The 24667-nt window shown below is 44.4% G+C and overlaps 1 protein-coding gene across 8 annotated transcripts in view; it reads right to left on the bottom strand.

Moving 5' to 3' along the window:
• Nucleotides 1-24667, bottom strand: part of TUT7 (terminal uridylyl transferase 7) — a 575072-nt gene that overhangs the window by 431911 nt on the left and 118494 nt on the right. For all 8 annotated transcript variants that reach the window (XM_029617137.1, XM_029617096.1, XM_029617130.1 and 5 more), the window contains 4 exons: nucleotides 19940-20118; nucleotides 18969-19085; nucleotides 6050-6227; nucleotides 5461-5549 (listed from right to left, as the gene is read on the bottom strand). In XM_029617137.1, the coding sequence (XP_029472997.1) occupies nucleotides 5461-5549; nucleotides 6050-6227; nucleotides 18969-19085; nucleotides 19940-20113 (558 nt within the window). In that variant the 5' untranslated portion in view covers nucleotides 20114-20118. The remainder of the gene's footprint in view (nucleotides 1-5460; nucleotides 5550-6049; nucleotides 6228-18968; nucleotides 19086-19939; nucleotides 20119-24667) is intronic.

The raw sequence follows: 24667 nt of genomic DNA, 5'->3' as shown, positions 1-24667 counted from the left end.
GTGTGCGGAGTACCGCCCGGTCCTGCAGGAGTTTAGTGTAAGGCGGATAGGGCCTGTAATTCACTAACCCTGCGAGCCGAAGTGATAGCCAAAAGGAAAATCACTTTCCACATGAGATATTTTAGATCACAGAAGAGGCTCGAATGGTGGTTTCATGAGCTGACCGAGAACCAGGTTAAGGTCCCAAGAAGGGGTCAGAGGACGTAATGGTGGCTTGATATGGAGCAAGCTCTTCAAAAAGCGTGTTACAAGGGGTTGTACTGATATAGGGACATTCCCGACCCCTTTATGGAAGGCGGCTACTGCACTGACATGCATTCTGATGGAAGATGTCTTAAGACCTGACTCTGATAGATGCCATAGATAGTCCAAAAACTTCGGAATTGGACAGGAAAAGGGATCAAGGGACTGAGAAGAGCACCATGATGTGAACCTTTTCCATTTATAGGAGTAAGATTTTCTCGTTGAAGCCTTCTGTGAAGCAATCAAGACACGGGAAACTGGATCTGAAAGGTTAAGTGGCTGAAGGATTAACCTTTCAACATCCATGCTGTCAGGGACAAGGCTTGAAGATTGGGATGCCGTAGGCTCCTGTCGTTTTGAGTGATCAGGAGTGGGTCCTTTCCCAATGGAATGAGCCTGCGGATAGAGAGATCCTGAAGTATGAACATAAGAACATAAGAAATTGCCATGCTGGGTCAGACCAAGGGTCCATCAAGCCCAGCATCCTGTTTCCAACAGAGGCCAAACCAGGCCACAAGAACCTGGCAATTACCCAAACACCAAGAAGATCCCATGCTACTGATGCAATTAATAGCAGTGGCTATTCTCTAAGTAAACTTGATTAATAGCAGTTAATGGACTTCTCTTCCAAGAACTTATCCAAACCTTTTTTGAACCCAGCTACACTAACTGCACTAACCACATCCACTGGCAACAAATTCCAGAGCTTTATTGTGCGTTGAGTGAAAAAGAATTGGCGTGGCCAGTGTGGTGCTATCAGGATCATGGTTCCCTTGCCCTGACGTAGCTTCACGAGAGTCTTCGAGAGAAGAGGAAGTGGAGGGAATGCGTAGAGCAGACCGGTTGCTCATGAGAGGAAGAATGCATCTCTGGGCTGAGAGTGTTCGCTCCGAATGAGGGAGCAGTAGTTGTCTACTTTGTGGTTCTGAGGGGACGCAAAGAAGTCTATCTGAGGATATCCCCATTGTTAGAAGATGGAGTTCGCTACCAAGGGGTTGAGAGACCACTCGTGTGGTTGAAAAACGCAACTCAGCTTATCTGCCAGAACATTGCCCACTCCCGGCAAGTAGGTGGCCCTGAGGTACATCGAGTGGGAGAGAGCTTCCACCCAAATCTGCTCAGCTTCCTGACACAGCAGGAAGGAACCTGTGCCTCGCTGCTTGTTGATGTACCACATGGCCACCTGGTTGTCCCGTCTGAATTAGGATGACCTGATTTGATAGGTGATCCTGAAAAGCCCTGAGATCATATCACATTGCTCGAAGCTCCAGGAAATTTATTTGATGTTTGGCTTCCTCTGGAGACCAAGATTCTTGTGTCTGGAGATCGGCCACGTGGGCTCCCCACCCGAGGTTGGAAGCGTCAGTGGTGAGAGTGACTTGAGGATTCAGAACTTGAAAGGGCAATCCCTGGAGTAGATTGGTTTGATTTTTCCACCAGGCGAGAGACAGATGGAGTGAGTCGGTGATGTGGACAACGGATGACAGAGGCTGAATAGATGGAATACATTGTGACCTGAGAGTCCAGTGCATGAGTCTCATGGCCAAGCGGGCCATTGGTGTGACATGGACTGAGGACGCCATGTGTCCCAGAAGGACGAGAAATTGGCAAGCAGTCACAGTGTGCTGAGACTGCAACTGGTGAGCGAGAGACACGAGAGTTAATGCTCGTTGACGAGGCAGGAAAGCCTTTGCCTGCAAGGTGTCCAAGTTTGCCCCAATGAACGACAAGGTTTGAGATGGGACTAAATAGGATTTTTCGTAACTGACGAGAAACCCTAGCGAAATTAGAGTGTGTAGAGTTAAATCGAGGGACAACCGAGCAGCTTGCTGAGTTGGAGCCCTACTTAACCAGTCGTCCAGATAGGGGTAGACGTGAACACCTTGAGTTCTGAGGAAAGCTGCAACAACTACGAGGCATTTGGTAAAGACACATGGTGCAGACGCTAGGCCGAATGGAAGCACTTGGTATTGATAGTGCTTGGGGCCTACTAAAAACCTCAGGTACTTGCGATGAGCTGGAGTTATCGCAATTTGGGTGAATGCATCCCGGAATGTCCAGCGAGCAGAGCCAGTCTCCTCTTTGTAGAAGAGGTAGAAGCGATCCCAAGGTTACCATCTTGAACTTTTCCCGCTGGCGGTACTTGTTGAGAGCACGTAGGTCCAGAATTGGACGAACACCCCCCGATTTTTTGGGGATTAGAAAGTACCAGGAATAGAACCCTAAGCCTTGCTGAGAGTGCAGAACGGGTTCTATTGCTCTTGACTGGAGGAGGGGGGAAACCTCTCGATCCAGAAGAATGGAATGATCGGATGTTCTCCACATCTGCAGAGGTGGGGAGTCCGGAGGTAGGGCGAGAAAGTTTAGATGGTAACCCTGAGCAATGATTGCCAATACCCATTGGTCGGATGTGACTAAATGCCACATGTTGTGAAAGTGGCACAATCGACCTCCCACTGGTATATGAGACAGAGGAAACTGGCTGCTGCTCTCCAAGTGGAAGTCAAAAACCTGAAGCAGGGCCTGGCTGGGGAGCTGTTTGGGGCTTTTGTTTTCGGGCTTGGCAAGACTGAGGTTTTTGATAAGGTCTCGTAGCACGGGACATGGCTGGTGGCGGATAGGACTTCCTTGGATGGTAAAACGACTTCTTAGAGTCCTTTCTGAAAGGTTGCTTTGAGGAGAAGTCAGAAGGCATCGAAGAGAGGTGCTTGAGGGTCTCATGATGATCTTTTAATTCAGTCACCATCCGTTGGATCTGTTCTCCGAACAGATTATCTCCTATACATGGTAGGTTGGACAACAGTCTTGCACGTCTGGGCGAAGGTCAGAAGATTTGAGCCAGGCCCACCGTATGGCCGAGATAGCAGCTGCAGACACTCTGGTAGACGTGTCAAAAATATCATAAGATGTTCTAATCTCATGCTTGCCTGCCTCTGCTTACAAGGGTTTGTAGCTGGTCTTGGAATTGTTGAGGTAGGGAATCGGAGAAGTCCTGTATCTGCTTAAAAATGACCCTGTTATATTGGGTCATATAAAGCTGATAGGCAGCAATTCAGGAGATGAGCATGGCCCCTTGGAATACTCGTCGACCAATATTGTCTAGGAATTTTTGTTCCTTAACAGGAGGGGTAGACGAGTGATGTTTTGACCTTTTTGCCCTCTTTTGGGCAGACTCTACCACAACTGAGTGGTGATCAAGCTGAGATTTTTGAAAGCCTGGGGCTGACTGAACTAAATAAGTAATGTCAGCCTTTCGTGCACTGGAGCAATTGATCCAGGATTTTCCCAGTTCTTTTTGAGGAGATCAAGAAGGACTTGATGAATGGGAATAGAGGTGATCACCTTGGGGGCATCCAGGAATTGGAGTAACTCCATCATCTGGTGCCTATCATCCTGTTGAAAAGGAACCAATTCAGACATTTCCTTCACAAAATTTATAAATAAGAGGTCCTCTGGAGAATGCTTTCTACTCTCAGTGGGTGAAGGTGGTGAAGGTAAGTCATCAGTGTCTGATGAAGTACCATCATCCCAAGTGTCATAAGGATCAGCAGACTTCCCTTTAGGAAGTAGAGGGGTTTGGATACCTGAGGGTCCCGGTCTAGGCTCCGAAAACATTGGAGGAATTGCTGGAGGCACCAATGATGACATCGAAGGCACCAGTGCAGGCATCGATGGTATCGATGGATGACTCGGTGGCGCCGACGAACATATCGGCACCGATGGATGAATCGATGGTGAGGGACGTATCGGCATCCTTGGCTGAGGCAAAACAGCCAATGGAGGGATGCGGAATGGTGTTTCTCCTCCCGATGATGCTGTCATCGGGGAGGGCATGAGAGCAATGGGAGACCCGGGATCCATCGGTGGAAAGGCAGCCATCAGCGCCTCCATCCTGGATAGCAGCGGTGCCAGCGCTGCTGGAATCGGGTCGATGGCAGGTTCCATAGTCGGTGCCGGAGGAACCTGAAGATGTTGCATCGCCTTGTCGATGGCCTCCTGAACCAGCTGGTCCAGTTCTTCTCGGAGACCTGGAGCAAGCAGCCCCGGCTCCGGAACAGAAGAGGGAGGCAGCGTCATAGCCGGAGGGACCACCTTTACAGGCGGAATCGCGGCTCCCAAACCCCTATCGGGTGAGGGTAGCCTCAGTGACCCGTTCGCAGGAATGGTCAATGTCTTTCCTGGACAGGGCTTCTTCGACAGCAGCTCGGACGATGGCGAGGTCGATGATTTCGCTCCCTCGATGGTCCGAGTCTTACGGTGTCAATGGCGATGTTTCTCCCTGCGATCCCCTCGATCCTGAGGTGGAGTAGAGGGTGTCGAAGGCTGTGAAGTCGTCGATGGCGGTCGGTCACCAGTCTGTGATCGATGCTGGTGCGAAGTCGACGGTGCCGGTACAGAAGACGTCGATGCAATGGACAGAGTCGGGGTTTGAGCACGGAAGAGGAGTTCCATCTTCTCCATTCTGGCTTTGCGACCTTTAGGTGTCATGAGGGCACATTTGGTGCAAGTCAGGACATCATGCTCATGGCCTAAACACATTACACAGACTTTATGGAGGTCTGTGATAGACATGGTGCGAGTAGAGTCCGGGCACTGACGGAACCCCGACACCATGGCCATTGAAAAAAATCGCGCCGCGGTACGGTCGACGGCCAGTAAGCCGCGAGGGCCAAACTCGACAGTAATCGATGGAAAAACGGGTAAAAACTTACCGGAATACCGCGGTCAGAGAAAAATTAGAAGAGGGACCCCTGTGGGGCAATTTAACTTTTAATAATTCCGTGAGGAAAATTCCTGTCAGGAATCTCTTCAGAGCTCCTTTACCACAAGGCTACTGCTGCGTGGAAAAAAGAAGACTGAAGGGAGACCCCTGCTGGCTGCAGGGTTAGTGCCATGCTGGGCATGCCCAGTAGGGGCCAGTCAAAGTTCTGGAAACTTTGACAGAAGTTTTCCATGATTAGGCTCCATCCTGATGATGTCACCCATATGTGAAGACTACCATCCTGCTTGTCCTGTGAGAAAATAACTTAAAAATCACTCAAAACAAAACACATTGTAAATTGTTTTAGGATGGATACTAGTATTTACCATATATATCTGAAGTATTACACAGCTCAAAGTAGAAACAAGTTTCCTGTAAAATAGCAGTTGGTTATGGTATTAAGATTGAATCAGATGGCATGTTTCTGATAGAAAACAAAAATACTTCTGACTTACACTGGCTGGAAACTGGATGTCTATGTTCAAGTCTGAATTTTTGAAACCAAATCTGCTGCAGGAAGAGCCATAGAGTCTTAGCGAGCAATCTATAACCAATAAAATAAAATCAGTGCATGAATTAATAACATCACATGTGGTTCAAGGCAAATGAACGGGGAAAGGAAAGAAGGAAATGTGCAAATATACAGGGAAAGCTGACAGCATGTCAGATCTTGTCTAACAAAAAACTGCATAAAATATGGGAAGAGTTAATCAACTGTTTTTAGAAGTGCAGTAACTAATCTGGGAAAGTTTTTACTACTTCAACACGTCCATGACATTTGTCCTACAGTTAGGATATGGGAGAGGAGTAGAGGCTGTGTTGCACATCAAATCCCAAGAATATTTTGAGGCTTCACGTTTACAAAGGGAGTGCTCATCAAGCTACATTCAGACTTGGGTTAAGGGAGCTCAGGGGTCAGAGCCCATTAACTCCCCTTTAACTGCAGGTAAGAACTATTCAAGTATGATGAGGAAACATGGGAATATACAAGACTAAGGTGGTTCTTTACTTAAGATGCCTAACAAAATGCAACGTAGCTAATACCTGGTAACTTCTGATGTATTAGATTTTCCATGGCTCTTTCAATTTGGAGTCTTTTCTCTACATCTTCATGATTTAAACCAAATTTCTGCACAACCTTGTCAATGGCAATGCCAATAGCTTGGATGGAAGACAGTGTGGGCAGAGGTAGAGTAGTCAGCAGTTCCTCCTCTTGCTTTTCCTAGAAGACAAAGGTTCTTTTTAGTCCAGATATAAATCCAAGCCGTTAAACCTGAAGAATATTTAACTTTCTCCTATTGGGTCGGCATTTATTTACTAGCCCATGGTATTTTCTCCATGTCCTGGATGTAATTATGTCAGTTATAATGATGGATCAGCCTCCACTAGTGATTTATGTTTCCTTGACAAGGCACCACAATGCATTCTGACTGGCACTAGCTTTACTTGGCAAAGAAACAGATTATAACACTTAAAAAATTCCATTACTGACATAAATTCAAATCCATTGTCAACTTAACCACGCATTCTTCTGAGGCAAATGAAATGACTTCCAATTATTAATGAGCAATATTAATGGATTCTGCATCTGTAGATGTTATGGTTGAAATTCTGTGGTTCAGGAGATGCCAGAATAAAGAGCTTTAACACTAATATTGCTGTACTTTTCTTTCTATATGTACATATCTTTGGACAAAGTTATTATATAAAATAAATTCTATTTTCTTTTTATACGAGCTCAATAAAAGAACTCTGTGTTAAGCATTCTTTTCATTGTATTAAGTCAATGGAAATGAATTCCATCTAGGTAAGAAACCAGTGACAGCAGAATGCCTCTTCTATATAGAACGGTTTAGCAGTTACATCAGCTTTACAGACAGAAACTCATTTACCAGAATGTGTCTCACTTATAATATTACATTTCTCTCACCAAAAATCACTTCAATAGCTTTAACTATTAGGTAGATATTCAGAAGAAAACGTTTAAGTAAGATAGCCAGATAAGATTTATCCAGCTAACTTACAAAGGGATATTCAGTAGCATAGCTATGCTGCTGAATAACCCCAATTAAAATTACTAGTTAGATAAATCTTATCCAGCTAACTTTAGACCTGCTATTGAGCTGTTATGTTAATTGGATACTTTGCTCCTCCCAGAAACGCCCATTTCCCATACAGCTAAGTACTTATCTGGATAAGTGGCAGATGCTAAATATGCCAGATATTCACCATTACCATTTAGCTGGCTAAGTCCTTACTTATTGTTAGGAATCTGTTAGTCAGTTAGCAATCTGTTGAGAACTAGCTCCTCAGAAAGAGGAGTTAGTAGTTTGAATGATCTGATGCTGAGTGGGCAGAGCAATCAGATAGAGGTTGCAATCTGTTATGGGTATGACTGTGAAGATAGCAATCTGTTGTATAGCAACTCCTCAGAGGGACGGAGTTAACAGTCTGATGAATCTGATCCCCGCAAAGAGAGGAGTAGCAATCTGTTGTCATGTACTCCTCAAGAGGGAAGGAGTAAACAATCTGTATGCTTCTGTTCCCTGAGAAGAGAGGAGTTAGTCTGTTATCAGCGGAGTGCTGGGAGAAGGCACTCAGCTGTAAAGTAATGTAGAAAGGTGGATCCTTGGACCGATAGCAGATGACTGCGCCCCCAGGAGGAAATCCTGAGAGGGACCACCGGCTAGGCTGGAGTATGGAGACAGACACAGATAGTTCTTTTATTCGACAGGGTAGTAGGACCACCAGAGATGGCAGTAGTGAGCTGCAATGCCCGGCAGGGCTGAAGTCCCTCAGGTACTGGAACAGCAATCCCAGGGTTGCTGAGCTGCAGATAAACTATAAAGCATGAGTAGACACGGTATGAAGCATTCATAGCCAGCAGTAGATGACAACACTCACATAAGGTCTTTTAAAGGAGCTCAGTAGCTGGAAAGGGTCAGGCCCTCGAGGAGCGAGTACCTGGTTCCAGGGAAGGCTCTGAGAGAACGTTGGTAACTCACAATGTCTGTACTGCAATAGTTTCTAGGCAGTAGAGAATCTTCAGAGTATCTAGGAACATGGGCCCTCGAGGAGCAAGTACCGGTTCCTATCAGCAATTTGAAATAGAAAAAGAGAGCGAGGTCCCCGAGGAGCGGGTACCCCTGGTAAGTTTGAGGAGTTTGAGGAGGCAGAGCAGCGTGGACGAATCCTTGCTAACTCGATTAGTTAGCGAATGTTGAGACCTTTTATCCTGAAAGCGGATGACGTCATCTTGGGGGACACCCCCAAGGTTTGCACCCTTGCTGGTACATCAATGGGAAATTGCACGCCCTACGTCATCAGGACATGGTGGATCCGCAGCGTCGAGCCGCTCCGGGGATGCTGGAGGAAGACGGCAAGAAGACGCCGCGGCAGCTAGCTGTGGCGACTCCCTCCGGGCCTGATGGACAGCTAGCTGCCGCGGCGTCTTCTTGCCTATTCGCCACCCTCTGGTCCAGGGATCACTTGTTGGTGTCTGAAGGCTCAACTCAGCCTGTCTGCTACCACGTTCTCCATCCTGGCCATGTACATGGCCCTGGGCACCATCCTGTGAGACAGGGCCCACGAACAAATTTGGACCGCTTTCTGACACAGAAGGTACAATCCCGTGACTCCCTGCTTGTTGACATGCCACATGTCTACTTGGTTGTCTGTGTGGATGAGGACAACTTTGTTGGACAGCCGATCTCTGAAAGCCCACAGCACATAGCTGATCGTCTGAAGCTCCAGGAAGTTGATTTGACAAGAACGTTCCTGGGTGGAGACCCTGGGTTCCAAGCCTAACTACATGGAGATCCCCACCCCAGGATGGATGCATCCGTGGTTAGGACAATTTGGGTAGAGGGACTTTGAAACAAGATCCCCCGTTCCAGATCTGAAAATACCTGCCATCAGGACAAGTCCCAGAGGGACGGGGCGACTCGGATGCAGTCCTGGAGGCTCTGAGTGGCCTGATGCCGCTGCGACCTTAGGGTCCATTGGGCTCTGCGCATGTGTAAACATGCCATGGGAGTGACATGGATGGTTGTGGACATATGGCCCAACAACCTCAACATGTGCTGGGCTGATACCTGCTGGCTCTGTTGGATCTCTGCCGCGATAGTCATCAAGGTATCGGCCATCTTGCGAGGAAGGAAAGCCTTGGGCTGAGTGATGTCAAGCAGGGCTCCTATGAAGTCCTGTTGAAGTGATAGCATGAGATGGGACTTTGGGTAGTTGAGAATGAACCCTAGGGACTCTAACACCCAGATGATCAAGCACATGGATCTGGTGGCCCCTGCCTGAGATGTGCTCCTGACCAGCCAATTGTCCATATATGGAAAAACATGCACCCCCAATCTGCGGAGGTGCACCACCACCACAGCTAGGCATTTTCTGAAAACCCAGGAAGATCTCGATATTGGTGTATGCATCCTTTAGTTCGAGGAAGCATAGCCAGAAGAGCCTGCCAAAAGCCCTCCTTCTCCCTGTCCAGGGACTTCAAATGTCTATGCAGTGTGTAAGTATTGCATCATATAGAGTTGGTGAGACACAGTGCGGGTACTGAGCAGAGTTCTGGAAGATTATCTTCTCAAAACTATACAACAAATTAAGGTCTTTATCCAGGGGTATGTTAAAAAAATATCCTGGTCTTTTGGCCCATTTCAACACCGACTCTACTACCACACACTGCTGCAGTAGTTGGGCTATGCCAAACCCAGGAACCTGTTGCACTTTGTATTTAAAGTCCAATGTCTTTACTTGGGGGCAGGAAGCTGGATAATCCCACATTCTTGTTTGCAGATTTCACAGGATTTGATGAACTTGGATTGCTGATGGTTCAGAGAGGGGTTTCAAGGATATGAAGTAGCTGAACACCTTGATGCAGGGATCCTTGTACCAGAACACATTGACCCTGAAGGCCATATCCAGCTTGAACAGGAATCTGGAGTACGAGAGATCTTCTGGTAGGGACAAACACTCAAGCAGGTCAGGTAAGGGGTCTGAGGGGGGATCTCCATAGACCCTTCCTTCAAACCGAGTGGTAGAGGGACACTAACCCATGACCACAATGAAGATGGCGGCGTCCAAGGCAGAGATCTCTGTTGTCCTGGTTCCTAATTGGATCAGCATTTCATCATTGGAATGCTGACTATACTCTTCCATAGAGAGAGATTACCTGCCTAACTGAAAGGGCTAGTTTCCACTGCTGGTATTTCTGATGGGAGTTCCCGTAGTGTGGAAATGAGAGGGACTCCACCTCGAGAGAACAAATCCAACATCCTAGACAGGAGAGGCTAAAGGGTGCCCTCCCTGTCATTGGCCCCAAACAGGTAAAGAAAGTCTTCAACAATTCAGCTATGTGATCCATGGACTGTTGGTCCTCTGGCCCAGAGTTGGAGAAGAGACTTTTTTCTCTGAAAGTCACCTTCTGGAAGGGGTCCATCAGCAACCTCAGGTTTTCACGGATCACAAAAATTTAGAACACCTGAAGACCACAAGCAACATGAATTCTAGGCATGTTCAGTGGTCACTTCTTTTCCCAGTTCAATTTCATATTAACATAGCAATCAGGCTCCATGAACAATAATAGCACCTTACATGGAATTCCCAAGAAAATGAAGGCATTAGCTCTTATCCCTCAATGCAAAGAGGTGTACTGGCTTAATTCTTGCTGTCTTAATGCTGGAAAACTTACTTTTAGTCTGAGGTGGCATAAAGTTTCCAGCACTGATGTTAGTCAATGGGCAGAAGCAAGAGTACCTGTGTTGGTATCTGTAGTCAGTATTTTATTTGTAAAATACTTTGCCCACATAAACCATATTTTCTGCACATAAAAATTTATGTGCATAAATTATACGCATAAATCATGTTTTTTTATGCACTAAGCCTTTTCTTTGTACACATTTTCTGGTTTGTATGCATTTTTTTTTTTTTTTTACTTCTGATGCATTAGCATACCATTAGCTTACTGCACTGGGAATTTTAAAATATTAGCTTGTGCATTAAGAAACTGTGCTGAATTTCAGTGCATAGTTTTAAAAATCAGCTAATTACATGGGCTCCAAAAATTGTTACTAATCAATGAACAGCTCAAACATAACCGCCTGCCAGCTCTTAGAAGCAGGGACCTTGCAGCTGTATGATCTATCTTTAGGAACTTTTGGTTTTTAGTTATTTATTTATTTTTCCTAGAAATCAACGTTATAACAAAAAAAATCTGTGGAAAAATTACTTTTCCCACTGATTTTTTCTCCTGCATTACCTGAATTTGCTTTGAAGTGTCACGAAAGGTAGCATATAAATAAAAAATTATAATTAGATGTAGTGGCAGTGCTGCAACATACACAAACTGTGGGAGGATGTCAGGAAGCGCAATTCTTACAAGCTGCTGTTCCTGTTTCCTCTGGTAGGTTCCTACTTATGATCATTTAGCTGATAACCAATAGGCTGCAAGAGGAGGCAGGAGTAATAGCTTCTGAAGGAAGAGCTTCCTGGCAGCTTCTATAACCTGTTGACAAGTCACTTGCCAGCCTGGCATTTTCAATTGCCAGTGGCAAGGCTGGCAACCAGAAGTTTCATGCCCTGGGGTTTACAGATATTGTAAGCCCATTCATTAACATCCAGAACCGAGATCACGTGATGTGGTGAGTGCAACCGGGTGTCTGCTGGTTGAGCTCCGGGGATAAGGCCCCTAATCCTTCACCATCCGCATTGCAAAGGCGTTTCTGGAGCACAACACCCCCAGGAATTCGCTGCATATGTCGATTACAATCTATATGCAGAAATCACCGTCGGGAATGCCACCGAAAACTGCCAGATGCAACAAAGCAAAACCTCGCGGCCCAGAAATCAAGATGGCGGTGGCTACAAGCAAAACAAGTGGAAGCTCCTGCATGGTGGGGTGTATCTGCCGATACACCCCACCAGGAGCTGCAGGAAGCGACTGTGGCGGCGCTGGAAAGTAAATTCACCAGGCTTTCGGAGCAGTTAACCACGATGCAATCAGAGTCTGCAATTTGGAAAAAGCACTGGCAGAGCAACGGTACAAGACAGATGATCTCGAAAATAGATCGAGAAGATCAAGCATTCAATTGATGGGCATTCCGGAAGCGCTTGACGATCAAAATTTGCGCTCAACCTTACGGGACTGGATACCTGAAGCCCTGGGCCTATCTGAGATTAAGCCCACGTTTGAAATTGAGAGGGCGCACCAGTTGGTGGCAAGATTAACTGCCGGTAGTGGAGAAGGACGACCATGAATCGTTATCTTAAAAATTCTTAATTTCCATCATAAGCACTGAATTCTGCAAGCAGCGAGGAAAGCAACTAACCTGCAGTTTCAAGGCCACAGAATCTGCATGGCGCCCGATTATTCTGCAAGAGTTACAGCTCAAAGAAGGGCCTTTTCATCAGTATGTAGCCTTCTCATTTACAGGCAAATCCGTTTCACGCTACAATTCCAGCAAAACTTCGCGTTTTCAAAGATGGGAAATAAACACAGTATGACTCACCGGATTCCACAAAGTCGCTGCAAGCTGAGTTAAACAAGTGATGTATTGCTTATACACTGTTGTTGACGATTTGACGATGTGCAAATCATAATCCCCATCTCGGACCCCATCTTGTCTACTCTAAATTTTTGGAACAGCTGCTTACACGCCATCAACCTTCTTCTCTCGAGTCTCAACCTGGTCCTTAATACGTCCAAAACAGAACTCCTGGTTATCTCCCCTAGCGATAACAACCCCTTCGCCAACAATGCAATTATTCCACTAGCAAGCCAGGTTAGAGACCTTGGGGCCACCCTTGACTCTAGAATGAATTTCAAAAAGTTCATTAACACTACAACCAAGGAATGCTTCTTTAAGCTACAGGTCCTGAAGCAGTTAAGACCGCTCTTACACCTCCAGGATTTCCGTTCAGTGCTTCAAGCCATACTGTTTTCAAAGATCGACTATTGCAACGCTCTTCTACTCTGTCTCCCCGCCTCTTCTACTAAATCTCTACAGATGCTGCAAAACGCAGCGGCCAGGATCCTTACAAACACACCTTGTAAGGACCACATCACACCAATCCTAAAAATCCTGCACTGGCTACCCATCCAATATAGAATACTCTTCAAGGCTCTCACCATCATCCACAAATCCGTCTACCAGCAATCCACACTCCAACTCGCCATCCCTCTCGAACTACATACTTCCGCAAAGCCGATCAGATCCGCCTACAAAGGTTCGCTCAAGGCCCCCCCTAACAAATCCTTGGTCCATAACTCTATTCATAAGCGAGCACTTTCGACAGCGGGTCCGCTCCATTGGAATTCGCTTCCCCCAGATATACGCCAGGAACAATGCCATCTCTCCTTCAGAAAGAAACTGAAAACCTGGCTGTTCACACAAGCTTGCCGTTGAAGGAACCTCTATCAACCAACATCGACTCTCACCCTCCGACCTCTTCCCTAACTCCTCACCACCCCCCCCTGCTTACCTCCCCATGTCTCCCCCTTCCACAGGATATATTAAGTTAATAATCGCCTAGGATAAATCTCCAGCCGAGCTCAACAATCTGTTTATGTCTCGCTACTCTATTGTTTTTTCGTTGATTATTTTATCACTCTCCAGTTATTGTTTAAAATCTTTCCTGTCTTCCATCTCCCATGTTTTTGCTCCCTGTTTAATGTAACTTCACCTTCTACATAGTTGTTAATTGGTTTCCCCCTGTTCTATTGTAAACCGGTACGATAAGACCTCGTCTTGAGTATCGGTATAGTAAAAGAATTTAAATAAAATAAATAAATAAAACTTCGCGTTTTCAAAGATGGGAAATGAACACAGTATGACTCACCGGATTCCACAAAGTCGCTGCAAGCTGAGTTAAACAAGTGATGTATTGCTTATACACTGTTAAAAGCTTTCTTTCATACAGATGAACATGGGTAGGTGCTAGGAGGGGGCCCTATTACCCAAACACATCAGTACTTGATCTCCAGACAGGCCTAATAGCCTGGGAGGCTACTATAGAGAGGAGGTGAGGGAGGGATAAGGGGATCAGGGGGGTCAAGGTACTCAATAATTCTTCACAGCATTATTGACAAGGAAATGAATATGGGAAATAAGGATACGTATGAGTGAGCATGGGAACAGAAGTTGAATGCAAGGATTTTTGAGAAATGTATGGGGAGAAGGTGAGGCTGGGGGTCTCCTCTTTTTCGTGTCTATCTACAACGGTTTACTAAAGGTTTATTAGATATGACATGAATGGGATGAATTATAAAATTGTATCCTGGAATGAGAATGGACTGGGTAGTCCCATCAAAAAAAAAAAAAGATATTTCAGCATTTAGCCCGCCTCAAAACTAATGTGGCATGTCTTCAGGAAAACCATTTAAATCATTTAGAAAGTAAAAAATTGTGTAGAGAATGGGTAACAACGTGTCACTTCGCCTCAGCAGTAGGACGAAAAAAAGGGGTAGCGATTCTAATAAATAAAAATACGCCATTCTTGGTCTCCAAGGAAATAGTCGATCCGGATGGTAGATATATTATAATCATTGGGAGTCTGGAGGGGCAACCTATGACTATTTGTAATATCTATGCTCCAAATAATATAGAAAAAAGTTTTTTCCCAACTTAATCAACATCCTCTTAGAACATAAACAAGGGTGCCTACTACTAGCAGGAGACTTTAACTGTGTCTCAGATGCTTTGCTGGATAAGTCTGCCATCCCCACCAATTTTAAGATGCCAAAGGAGTCTGTAGTACAACTTACCTGTCAAAAATTGGACTTATTGGATGTATGGAGGGTTTTGAACCTGGATGCCTGTGATTATACTCATGTGTCTCGAGCGCATGATACATTGTCCAGGATCGACTATGTTCTAGTAGATACAACTCTGTTTCCAAAAATCGAAGGGGCAGAGATAGGTTCCATTGTAGTGGCTGATCATGCCCCAGTGTGGGTTGAAATTCGGCTGTCCCGAGATGATCAACCATCAAAGATCTGGAGATTCCCTGGGCACTTAGGTGATGATAAAACCTTCCACTGTTACCTTGTTCAACGATGGGAGGACTTTGTACAGAATAATAAACAGCACCTTGAGCAAACCATCCTGTTTTGGGCTACAGGTAAAGCAGTTCTTAGAGGGGATATAATAGCATACACAATTAAGAAGCATAAACAACTGTTAAGCTCCATTTTAAATCTGGAACAGGAGTTATGCAGTAAAAAAAGGGCCCTGGCGCAAACCCCCTCACAAATCAATAGAGAAGCATATTGGGTGTATTTAAGTTACCTAAATTCCCTTCTTCATATTAGAGCCCAGAAAGAGTTAAAACACTCAGAACACTGTTTTCACCTTTATGGCAATAAAGCAGGGAAGCTGTTAGCACGCCTAGTCGCTACTAAGTGGAGAAAAAATGTTATCAGTAGCCTCAGAGCAAAAAATGGGCAGTTAATGACTAAAACTTCCAAGATCTGTAAGATACTCCAGAAGTTCTATGCTGACCTCTATACTGAGGACAGATTGGGATCCCTTCAGGATGAAACCAATTTTTTTAGTCAGTTACCGCTTCCCTAATTGACCGCATCCCAATTAACCTGCTTAAGTAAGCCCATATTGGAAATGGAAGTGCTTCAGGTCATAAAGAGTAGCAAGGCACATAACGCCCCAGGACCTGATGGGTTCACTTCAGACTTTTATAAAATTTTGGGAGATAGGATAGCAGGACCCCTTTGTCACTTCTACAGGGCGGCAGGAGAGCAAGGGAGTTTTCCATCTGACTTCAATAAGGCCTTTTAACGGTACTCCCCAAACCAGGGAAAGACCCCCTACAAGCGGCTTCGTACAGACCCATATCGCTATTAAACTGCGATTTAAAAATTTATGCCCGCATATTTGCCCAGCGATTAAGTACTGTACTCCCAGCTCTCATCTCTCCACATCAAACTGGGTTTGTTAAGCACCGTAACCCAGGGGCAAATGTTATTAAACTCATTTCTGCCACTGAAGTTACCAGAGCCACAGATTCACTTTCAATAGCGATAGGCTTTGACTCCGAAAAAGCCTTTGACAGAGTGGCCTGGGACTACATGTTTTCTGTCTTGCAAAGGTTTGGAATCAAAGGTGCCATATTGGAATGGATAAAACTATTATATCAATCCCCAGAATCATACCTAGTAGTAAATGATTCTATATCGGAAGCTATAAACATTCAAAGAGGAGTGCGGCAAGGCTGCCCTCTCTCTCCGATCCTGTATATCCTGTCCTTGGACCCATTATTATGAAAATTGGGTAGCACAGAGAACATAAAAGGATTTCAGGGGACTCATACCCCCTTCACGGTAGCCGCCTTTGCTGATGACATGCTCATTTTCCTAAGTGACCCGATCTCTTCCCTACCTGAGGTGCTCAAAATTCAGGCAGAATTTGGAAGATTTGCTGGCTTAAAGGTGAACCAGGAGAAATCTGAGGCTTTGGATATTACTGGGAAACTTAGTAGTCAATGGCCGGGTACCTTCCCCTTAAAATGGGTCTCCACTGATCTAAAATACCTGGGGGTGCGTATCTCAGCCAACCCAAAGAGCTTATATACTCTTAATGTGGGGCCACTGACGCAAAAGCTACTTAAACATCTTGAAATGTGGCGAAATCTCCCTCTGTCCCTTTCCGGGAAAGTTCAATTGTTAAAAATGATGGAGATTTCCAGATGGATTTACACACGGGGATCTCTTAGACATTAATAAGGCAATCCGCAAATTTCTTTGGGGAGGTAGACGTTCACGTATCCCCCTTGAAAGGATAATGCAAACCAAACAACAAGGTGGTCTCAACTGTCCAGACTTGGCTTTATATAACCGTGCGTGTTTGCTTAGGCATATTAGGGACTGGCTTTTTGGTCTAAATATTTTACACCTCTGGAATACTATATTGAACATGGGTTACTGAGCTCCATTTTGCACATGAAAGCAGAGTTATTACCCAAACACCTTCTGCACAGTAAAGTGATTTCCCCTATGCGGAGCGCATGGAAGTTTTTATGTAAGCAAATGTGTATTCCTGCAGACAGCTCGGCATGTCTGCAAATTACAGGATGCTCTCTCTTCAGCCCTGGCCAAAGTCAATCTCTCTTCTCAACATGGCAGACGAAAGGACTGACAACCACCATTTTTCAGTTCATGAGATGGTTCGGGTCACTTGCTGAGTTTCCAAGAATTAAAAACCTGATACTCCCTATCCAACAATGATTATGGATTTCTACAATTGAGACATTTTATCCAGGAATTACTACAGGCGAATCCAGCCCTTCCAAAGTTTCTTCCCTTACACAAAATGTTCCTGGGTCCCAACGGCAAACGTAATCAATGTGCTGAATACTATAAGGCTTTATTAGACTTACGATCTAATCAGTGCATAATGGTTCTGCTTAAATCCTGGAACGCCATATTATCCACCTCTAATACTAGCGAGGATCTCTCCTCTTGTTTTGAGAAGATACCGCGGATGGTGGAAGATGTAAATCTAAGGGATAAACAATATAAACTCTTACACCAAGCCTATTATGCGCAACAGCAAGCCTTTTATATGGGCTTGGTGCCTACCTGCAACTGCACAAGGTGTTCCAATCCAATGCCAGATTTCTTACACAGTATATGGTTCTGTCCTTATGTGCAGGAATTCTGGAAGAAAATACAGGACAGGCTAACAGGTTTATGGCACCAGCGGATCCCTCTGGACCCAGAAGTATGGCTGCTGGGGATTTACGATAGGCAGATGGACTGGTGCTCTCAATACCAACAATTATTTGTAGATAAAGCAGCACTGATAGCGAAATCCTCAATCCTCACCTTATGGATTGAGAAAGCTCCAGATTTCTGGCCTCTTTGGACGCAAAAGTTTCACAATCTCCTTCATCTGGAATACTTAACAGCTATTTCTATGGCTTCAAAAATGACTTCCCATCTGCTCCAAATTTGGGGAGACTATATTTTGACGTTGTCAAAGGAGCTCCAACTACAACTGCTGCCAGGGTTGAAGGGGACATCTCCTGATCCCTATCACTTATCTCCCATTACTTGATTGTTGATATCTGCTATACATAACCTGCTGGTTGTTATTTACATTTGCCGTACGTACCCGACGTATGTCATATAATTCTGATAATTCATTCCCTTTGTGCTTATTGTTTAGTGTTCGTTGGTTAGAGATCCTTATTTCGTGTTAATTGCTTAGTGTCCTTAATTGTTCCCTATCATTATGTTGCTTTATATTATATTATGGTACGTTGGTATGTTACACTATGTTGTGATCCATTACGTTACATTATGATACCTACACATGAGGGTTGAGTACCTAGGTGGGATGGGGAGGGGGGGGATAAGTAGAGGTAGTAGGAGGAAATAATAATACAAAAAACACTTATTAAGTTCTCTTGCGTAGCTTTATTTCATCTCATTGATGCTGTACATTACAATCGGACAAATCTGCATGCTATGCTCTGTTACGTCTTATGTTCATGTTATACTTTATTACTGGTTGGATGTTTAATACTGTAATCAATAAAAAATACATTAAAAAAAACAAAACCAACATCCAGAACCCCCAGTGGAGGGCAAGGTGAGGCAACCCATTGCTTTACTTCTGCCTCATCTCTGGGAAAAGCCTTTGAAGGTTTCCTTAACAGAAAAAGGAAATATAAAGAAGGAAGAAGACTGCATTGTAAGTCCCTGGGGGCAGGGACTGCTACCATTTTATTCTCTTCCATCACTCTAAAGCTATAATACCCAAGTATTACTTTGATTATAAGTGTATATTAAACTTATTTCATGAATGTTTTGTCCCTATTCTCAGCACGTGACACACAATACAACCAAATAAATATTACAAAATAAAATAACTCAACACAAGTATTCTCTCTCTTTTATGCTTTTTTTTTTTTTTTTAATCAATTACAGTTCACTCACCTTTAGGATCTTTTTGTGTCTCTTCTCCTTGATATGCTTATGAGCAGATGTGACAGACTCAACCAAAACATCACACAGCTTACAACTGTAAGTGGCTGTAGGGTAGTTCCGAGGTCGCTAAAATGTAGAAATACATTCAGGAATAAGGTAGAAATAAGACAAAGCTGTGCTGAGTTTTAGAAAACAGATGGCTAAAACAATAAGCAGCATCCAAAATGAACTAATGTACACCAGGCACTGTGGAACATCATGACAAGTCCTTCCATTTATGAAATGGTGCAGCCAGGGGTATTAGAGTGCAGTGTGAAGGAAAATCTGAGTGTTGTTGTTCTAACAATGCCTTTCATTAGGCTATCTGTTCTGAATGTTTTTTGGGGGAATTTTTCTTTTACAAACAATTCAGGCCAAAAAAAAAAAAAGTACTGTAGTCACTACATTAGTTGCAAAAACAATAAATGCAAAATTGTGTGAAACCTACAAGCAAATCAAATTTGAGCTTTTGCAGGTCAATCTTTTAAATCTATCTGTGAATACAAAACTTGGGAGTTGAACTGTATGTTGCAGGATGAGGACTCTTTTGTACTGTGAATGATGAGGCAGACCAGGCTTCTGTTTAAGGTGTTGCCATTAAATTTGTCCACAAATTGCAGGCCCTGATATCACTTAAAGCACTCCCAAACCAGCAATTACAAATCTTAACATACTTTTATCCCTCTCTAACTAAATGATATCAATTTTATCAAACCTTAGCTCAGATCATCATAATTAGAACTCAGATCTTAATAATAAAAACACAATTAGAGTATGTTACAGAGCCCCTACCCTTCAAACAAGAAGTCTTCCATAAGAAGATGAAATACCAGCAACAAACTATCAGGAATTCAGACAGCTTCATTAGCAAAATAAACCTGGGAGTGCAGATTATATTTTCAGCATGCAGACTGCAAACGAGCTCAGACTGTAGCACAAACCCTTTTGAGCCGGTAAATACAATCTCGCCTTAGGCGATCTTCAGCTTGCTGCAAACCCAGCAATTCCTTCTTGGACAATGCCGACTCATCTATGACAGTGCTGTCGAAATCTACTTCTGGCTGCCGCTCATCCCTCCTCATCTTTCGTGGCCTCTTTGGTTTCTTCTGATTCATAGTATCTAGAAGAATAATGCTGGCATAAGACAATATCCACACCAAGAAATACAGGAGCACCACAGAGAACTGGAAGCTAATTGTAATACAAAACATCCTACTAATGACTAGTGCTTTCAGAAGAATTTTACTACTACAGTGGCAAAGTAATTAATTTTGCTATTAGCGAGCAGCTAATTACTAGTTAAAATAGATTTCTGTAGCCTGTTATCAGACAACCCAAATTTGTATTATGGACTTCAAGGAGATGGGAGGGACTGGGTAAACCCTGTGGAGAAGCAACAAAAAATGAGTATGACATTCCTTGCTCTGCCCAAAATCACAGGACAGCATTTGCTAAATTCTGTAGGACAAAGAGCAAATATGAAAACTGCAATAAGTCAAGCATCAGTTATTACACTTAGAATGGAATGGCTGATAGTGGATGAAAAAGGTGATGCAACAAGTGCAATTCATGGAAGAAAATCATTGACATGGGGTAGCAGTTAAGGATGTATTTGTGCAATATAAAATTGTTGTATGTTTTTATATTAAGGTACTTTGTTTTGTTTTTATTTTTTTTTTAACTTTTAATATTTCATATTATGAATGTGATATTTAATCCACGTTGAATTTATTGGATTTGTGGAATATAAAATGCTAAATAAATAAATAAATAAATATTCTCCCTCCATGTTCCCTTTTCCCCACCACCATTACCTGGCACTATTTGCTACCCTCCCTTCTATCATCATCCTTCAGTTACATTTTTGCCACAGTCCCTAATTTCCCATGATACTGAGGCCATGGCAAGAGCTATAATCTGGCCCTTCCCAAAGAATTTGGCAATCTCCATGAAATAATAACATATGGGCAGATACAGTGCAGTGCGCTCCAGTGGAGCGCACTGTTACCCCGCGATTGGACGCACATCCAAACCCCCCCCCCCCCCGGAACCTAATAGCGCCCGCAACATGCAAATGCATGTTGATGGCCCTATTAGGTATTCCCGCGCGATACAGAAAGTAAAATGTGCAGCCAAGCGACATATTTTACTTTCAGAAATTAGCGCCTACCCAAAGGTAGACGCTAATTTCTCCGGGCACCAGGAAAGTGCACAGAAAAGCAGTATCATGGCAATATTAAGTCGGAGGTCCCGAAAGTTAAAAAAAAAGTAAAAAAATTTGAAATAGGCCCGCGGCTCGAAAACCAGATGCTCAATTTTAAAGGCGTCCGGTTTCTGAACCCGTGGCTGTCAACAGGCTCGAGAGCCGATGCCGGCAAAATTGAGCGTCGGCTGTCAAACCCGCTGACAGCCACCGCTCCTGTCAAAAAAGAGGCGCTAGGGACGCGCTACTGTCCCCAGCGCCTCTTTTTACCGCCAGCCCTAATTAAAATAAATTAAAATACTGAATCGCGCGCACAGGAGAGTGGCCTGTGCGCACGCTCCCGCGTTTTTACTATATCGGCCCAATAGTAAGGATGGCAGATAAAGGCCAAATGGCCCATCCAGTCTGCCCAGCAAGTTGCTGATGGTAGTAACTGCCACTGCATGCAGATTACTTCCATGCCTTCTGTTAAGAATAGTAACTGCTGCTTGGTGTAGGTTATCATACAGACTTATGAAGAACGGAAAGAGTGGTTAACCCCATGTTGTCTGTTAAGGGAAGGAAGCCAGCTGGCCAAAAAGGAAGGTGCATGTCCAACATGATTTAAAGTCAGCATCTGGCCCAGGCAGCAGGAGAAGACAGGCATGGCATGAAGTGCCACTCACCTCCCCCATCTGGCTGACAGAAAGGATCAGCCTGGCGTGACAAGGAGAGAATGGTAGAGGACTCATCCATGGGATTCTAGAAGATGGGGAAAGGAAAAGAGTGACAACATAGGAAGGGGGACAGAGAGAAGAAAGGGTGAAAGGGAGGGCCCCTTAGATGGGTTACACAGGAGGAGGATGGGTAACAGTGAAGGGGGGAATGAGGAAGAGGTTGGCAGGAGAAAAGGGATGGATGAGTGAGAGATTACTAGTGAAGAAGAAAGTGGGAGGAATGAGAAGTTGAGTGGTGAAGCTGCATAAGAGAGAAAGGCAGGGAGCAGAACTAGGAAAAAGAATATGAGACTGGAGGAAGGGAAAAACCCACAAGAGAGATCAAACAGGATACAAGGGGGAAAATGGGGTTTAAGGGAACAATGAAAAGAATAGTAAAGGGGTGAAGGCAGGAAAGAGAAAAGAAACCATTAGAGAAAGAAGGTATAAGAAGAGAGGAGACAAGAAAGTAAAAAAAGGAATAGAAAGTTATGAAGAAATGAGACAAGAACCAATATGGAAAAAAGAATGAGCAAAAAGCAAAAAAGAATAAAATAAAATATTGAGAGAAAAGAAAGGTAGAAAAAAAGCAAGTTTGCTTACCGGAAACGGTGTTTCCGTAGATAGGATGAATTAGCCATGCTGTCATGGGATGTCAATCAGGCCCGGGAGGCGGAGCTTGTCAAAGCAGAGATTAGATTTTAGCTCTCTGCGGCTGCGCATGTGTTCCTGCGCAGGAAAGTAATGGATTCTCCTCAGTCTGTGATTAAGCTGTAGTGTAGTCGAAGAAACGGTGACTGCCAGGGAGGTAAGTGGGTCAGCATGGCTAATTCATCTTGCTATCTACGGAAACACCGTTTATGGTAAGCAAACTTGCTTTTTCCCGTTGATAGCAGGGCTGAATTAGCCATTCTGTCATGGGAGTCCCAAGCTCCCGATCACGTTGTTTATGATATATATATATGTTTGTAAGTGATCATTAACAGTGTGGCAGTCACCGTGAAGAAGAGGATAGAAATTGCAGAATTGCGGCCCTATCTTCGCATCAGTGGCTGCTTGTTGATCAAGGCAGTAGTGAGATGTGAAGGTATGGATCGATGACCATGTAGCTGCCTTACAAATGTCTATGGGCTGTACATTCTTAAGATGTGCCAAGGAAGCTGCCACTGCTCTGACTTGGTGAGCGTTAGGAAGAGAATGTAGCTGTAGTTTCTGCTTGTTGTAACAGAACGTGATGCATTGTGCTATCCAGCTGGAGATGGTGCGTTTAGCTACTGGTAGTCCAGGTGCTTTCGGGTCGAAAGAGACAAAGAGTTGAGAAACACAAGAGTCCAAGTGTGTTCTCTCTTTGTAGTATGCTAAGGCTCTTTTGCAATCCAGTGTATGCAGTAATTTTTCCCTATCATTTGCATGAGGTTTAGGGAAAAAGATGGGTAGTTCTATGGATTGATTGAGATGAAATTGAGAAACTACTTTGGTAGGAAGGATGGGTGAGTTCGGAGAACCACCTTTTGGTGATAAAACTGTAAATATGGAGAGTAATGGACCAAGGCTTGTAATTCACTGACTTGTCGTGCTGATGTTACTGCAATCAAGAATACCACCTTCCATGTGATGTATTTAATGTGTGCCAAGCCCATGGGTTCAAACGGGGAAAGCATGAGCTGTTCCAGAACGATGTTGAGGTTCCACGGAACTGGAGCCTTAGAGATCAAAGGACAAAGGTGAGTTAACCCCTTAATGAAACAAGAGAGTAATGGGTGATTGGATATAGGAATATTGTTAACTGGTCTATGATAGGCGCCTATGGCACTGAGATGAACTCTAATAGATGATGTTGCGAGACCAGCTGCGTATAGTGTATGAAGATAATCCATAAGTATCTCAGGTGAGCAGTCCAATGGTGGTACGCCTTTGGAAATGCACCAGGTAGAATAGCGTTTCCATTTATAGCTATAATTTTTCCTGGATGAGAGTTTCCTGGATTCTAACAAGATGAACTGTGCCGAAGTGGAAACTCCCTGTTCTGTTAGAAGGAGCCTCTCAATCTCCATGCTGTCAAATGCAGAGATGAGTGTAGTGGATGTAGGAGCGTCCCGTGATCTTGGCAGAGAAGATCTGGACGATTTGGTAATCGAATTGGGTCCATGATGGACAGTCGGAGAAGGAAACTGTACTACGGTTGCCTCGGCCAAGCCGGGGCTATGAGTATCAGTTGAGCTCTGTCCGTTATGCACTTTTGAATTGTCCTTGTTATGAGTGGTATGGGAGGAAAGGCATACAGGAGGCCTGTCATCCACGGAATGAGGAAGGCGTCCTGAACGATCCTGAATAGGCTTGGTCTTATCGAGCAGAATTCGGGAACTTGAGCGTTGATTTCCGTTGCAAAGAGATCTATCGCAGGCATTCCCCAGCGCATGAAGATGTCTTGGGCGATTTCTGAATTGAGTGCCCATTCGTGAGGGTGAAAGATGCGGCTTAGCCTGTCCGCTCTTGTGTTTGCAACTCCTGGTAGGTAAGTTGCTTGGAGATGTATGCAGTTTCGGTGAGCATGTTCGAAGATTGACAAGGTCTCCTTGCAAAGGGCCCATGAACCGGACCCTCCTTGTTTGTTGATGTAAAACATCACGACTTGATTGTCCGTGTAGATTATGACCCTGCGACCTTTCAGGTGGTCTTGAAACACTTGTAGTGCATTCCGAATCACTCTGAGTTCTAATAAATTTATCTGTAGGTTTTGCTCCAAGATTGTCCATAACCCTTGCATTTCG

The sequence above is a fragment of the Rhinatrema bivittatum genome, chromosome 1, assembly GCF_901001135.1.
Source record: "Rhinatrema bivittatum chromosome 1, aRhiBiv1.1, whole genome shotgun sequence".
Lineage (NCBI taxonomy): Eukaryota > Metazoa > Chordata > Amphibia > Gymnophiona > Rhinatrematidae > Rhinatrema > Rhinatrema bivittatum.
The sequence above is the reverse complement of the archived record's forward strand: the minus strand, read 5'-3'. Positions and strand labels throughout refer to the sequence as shown.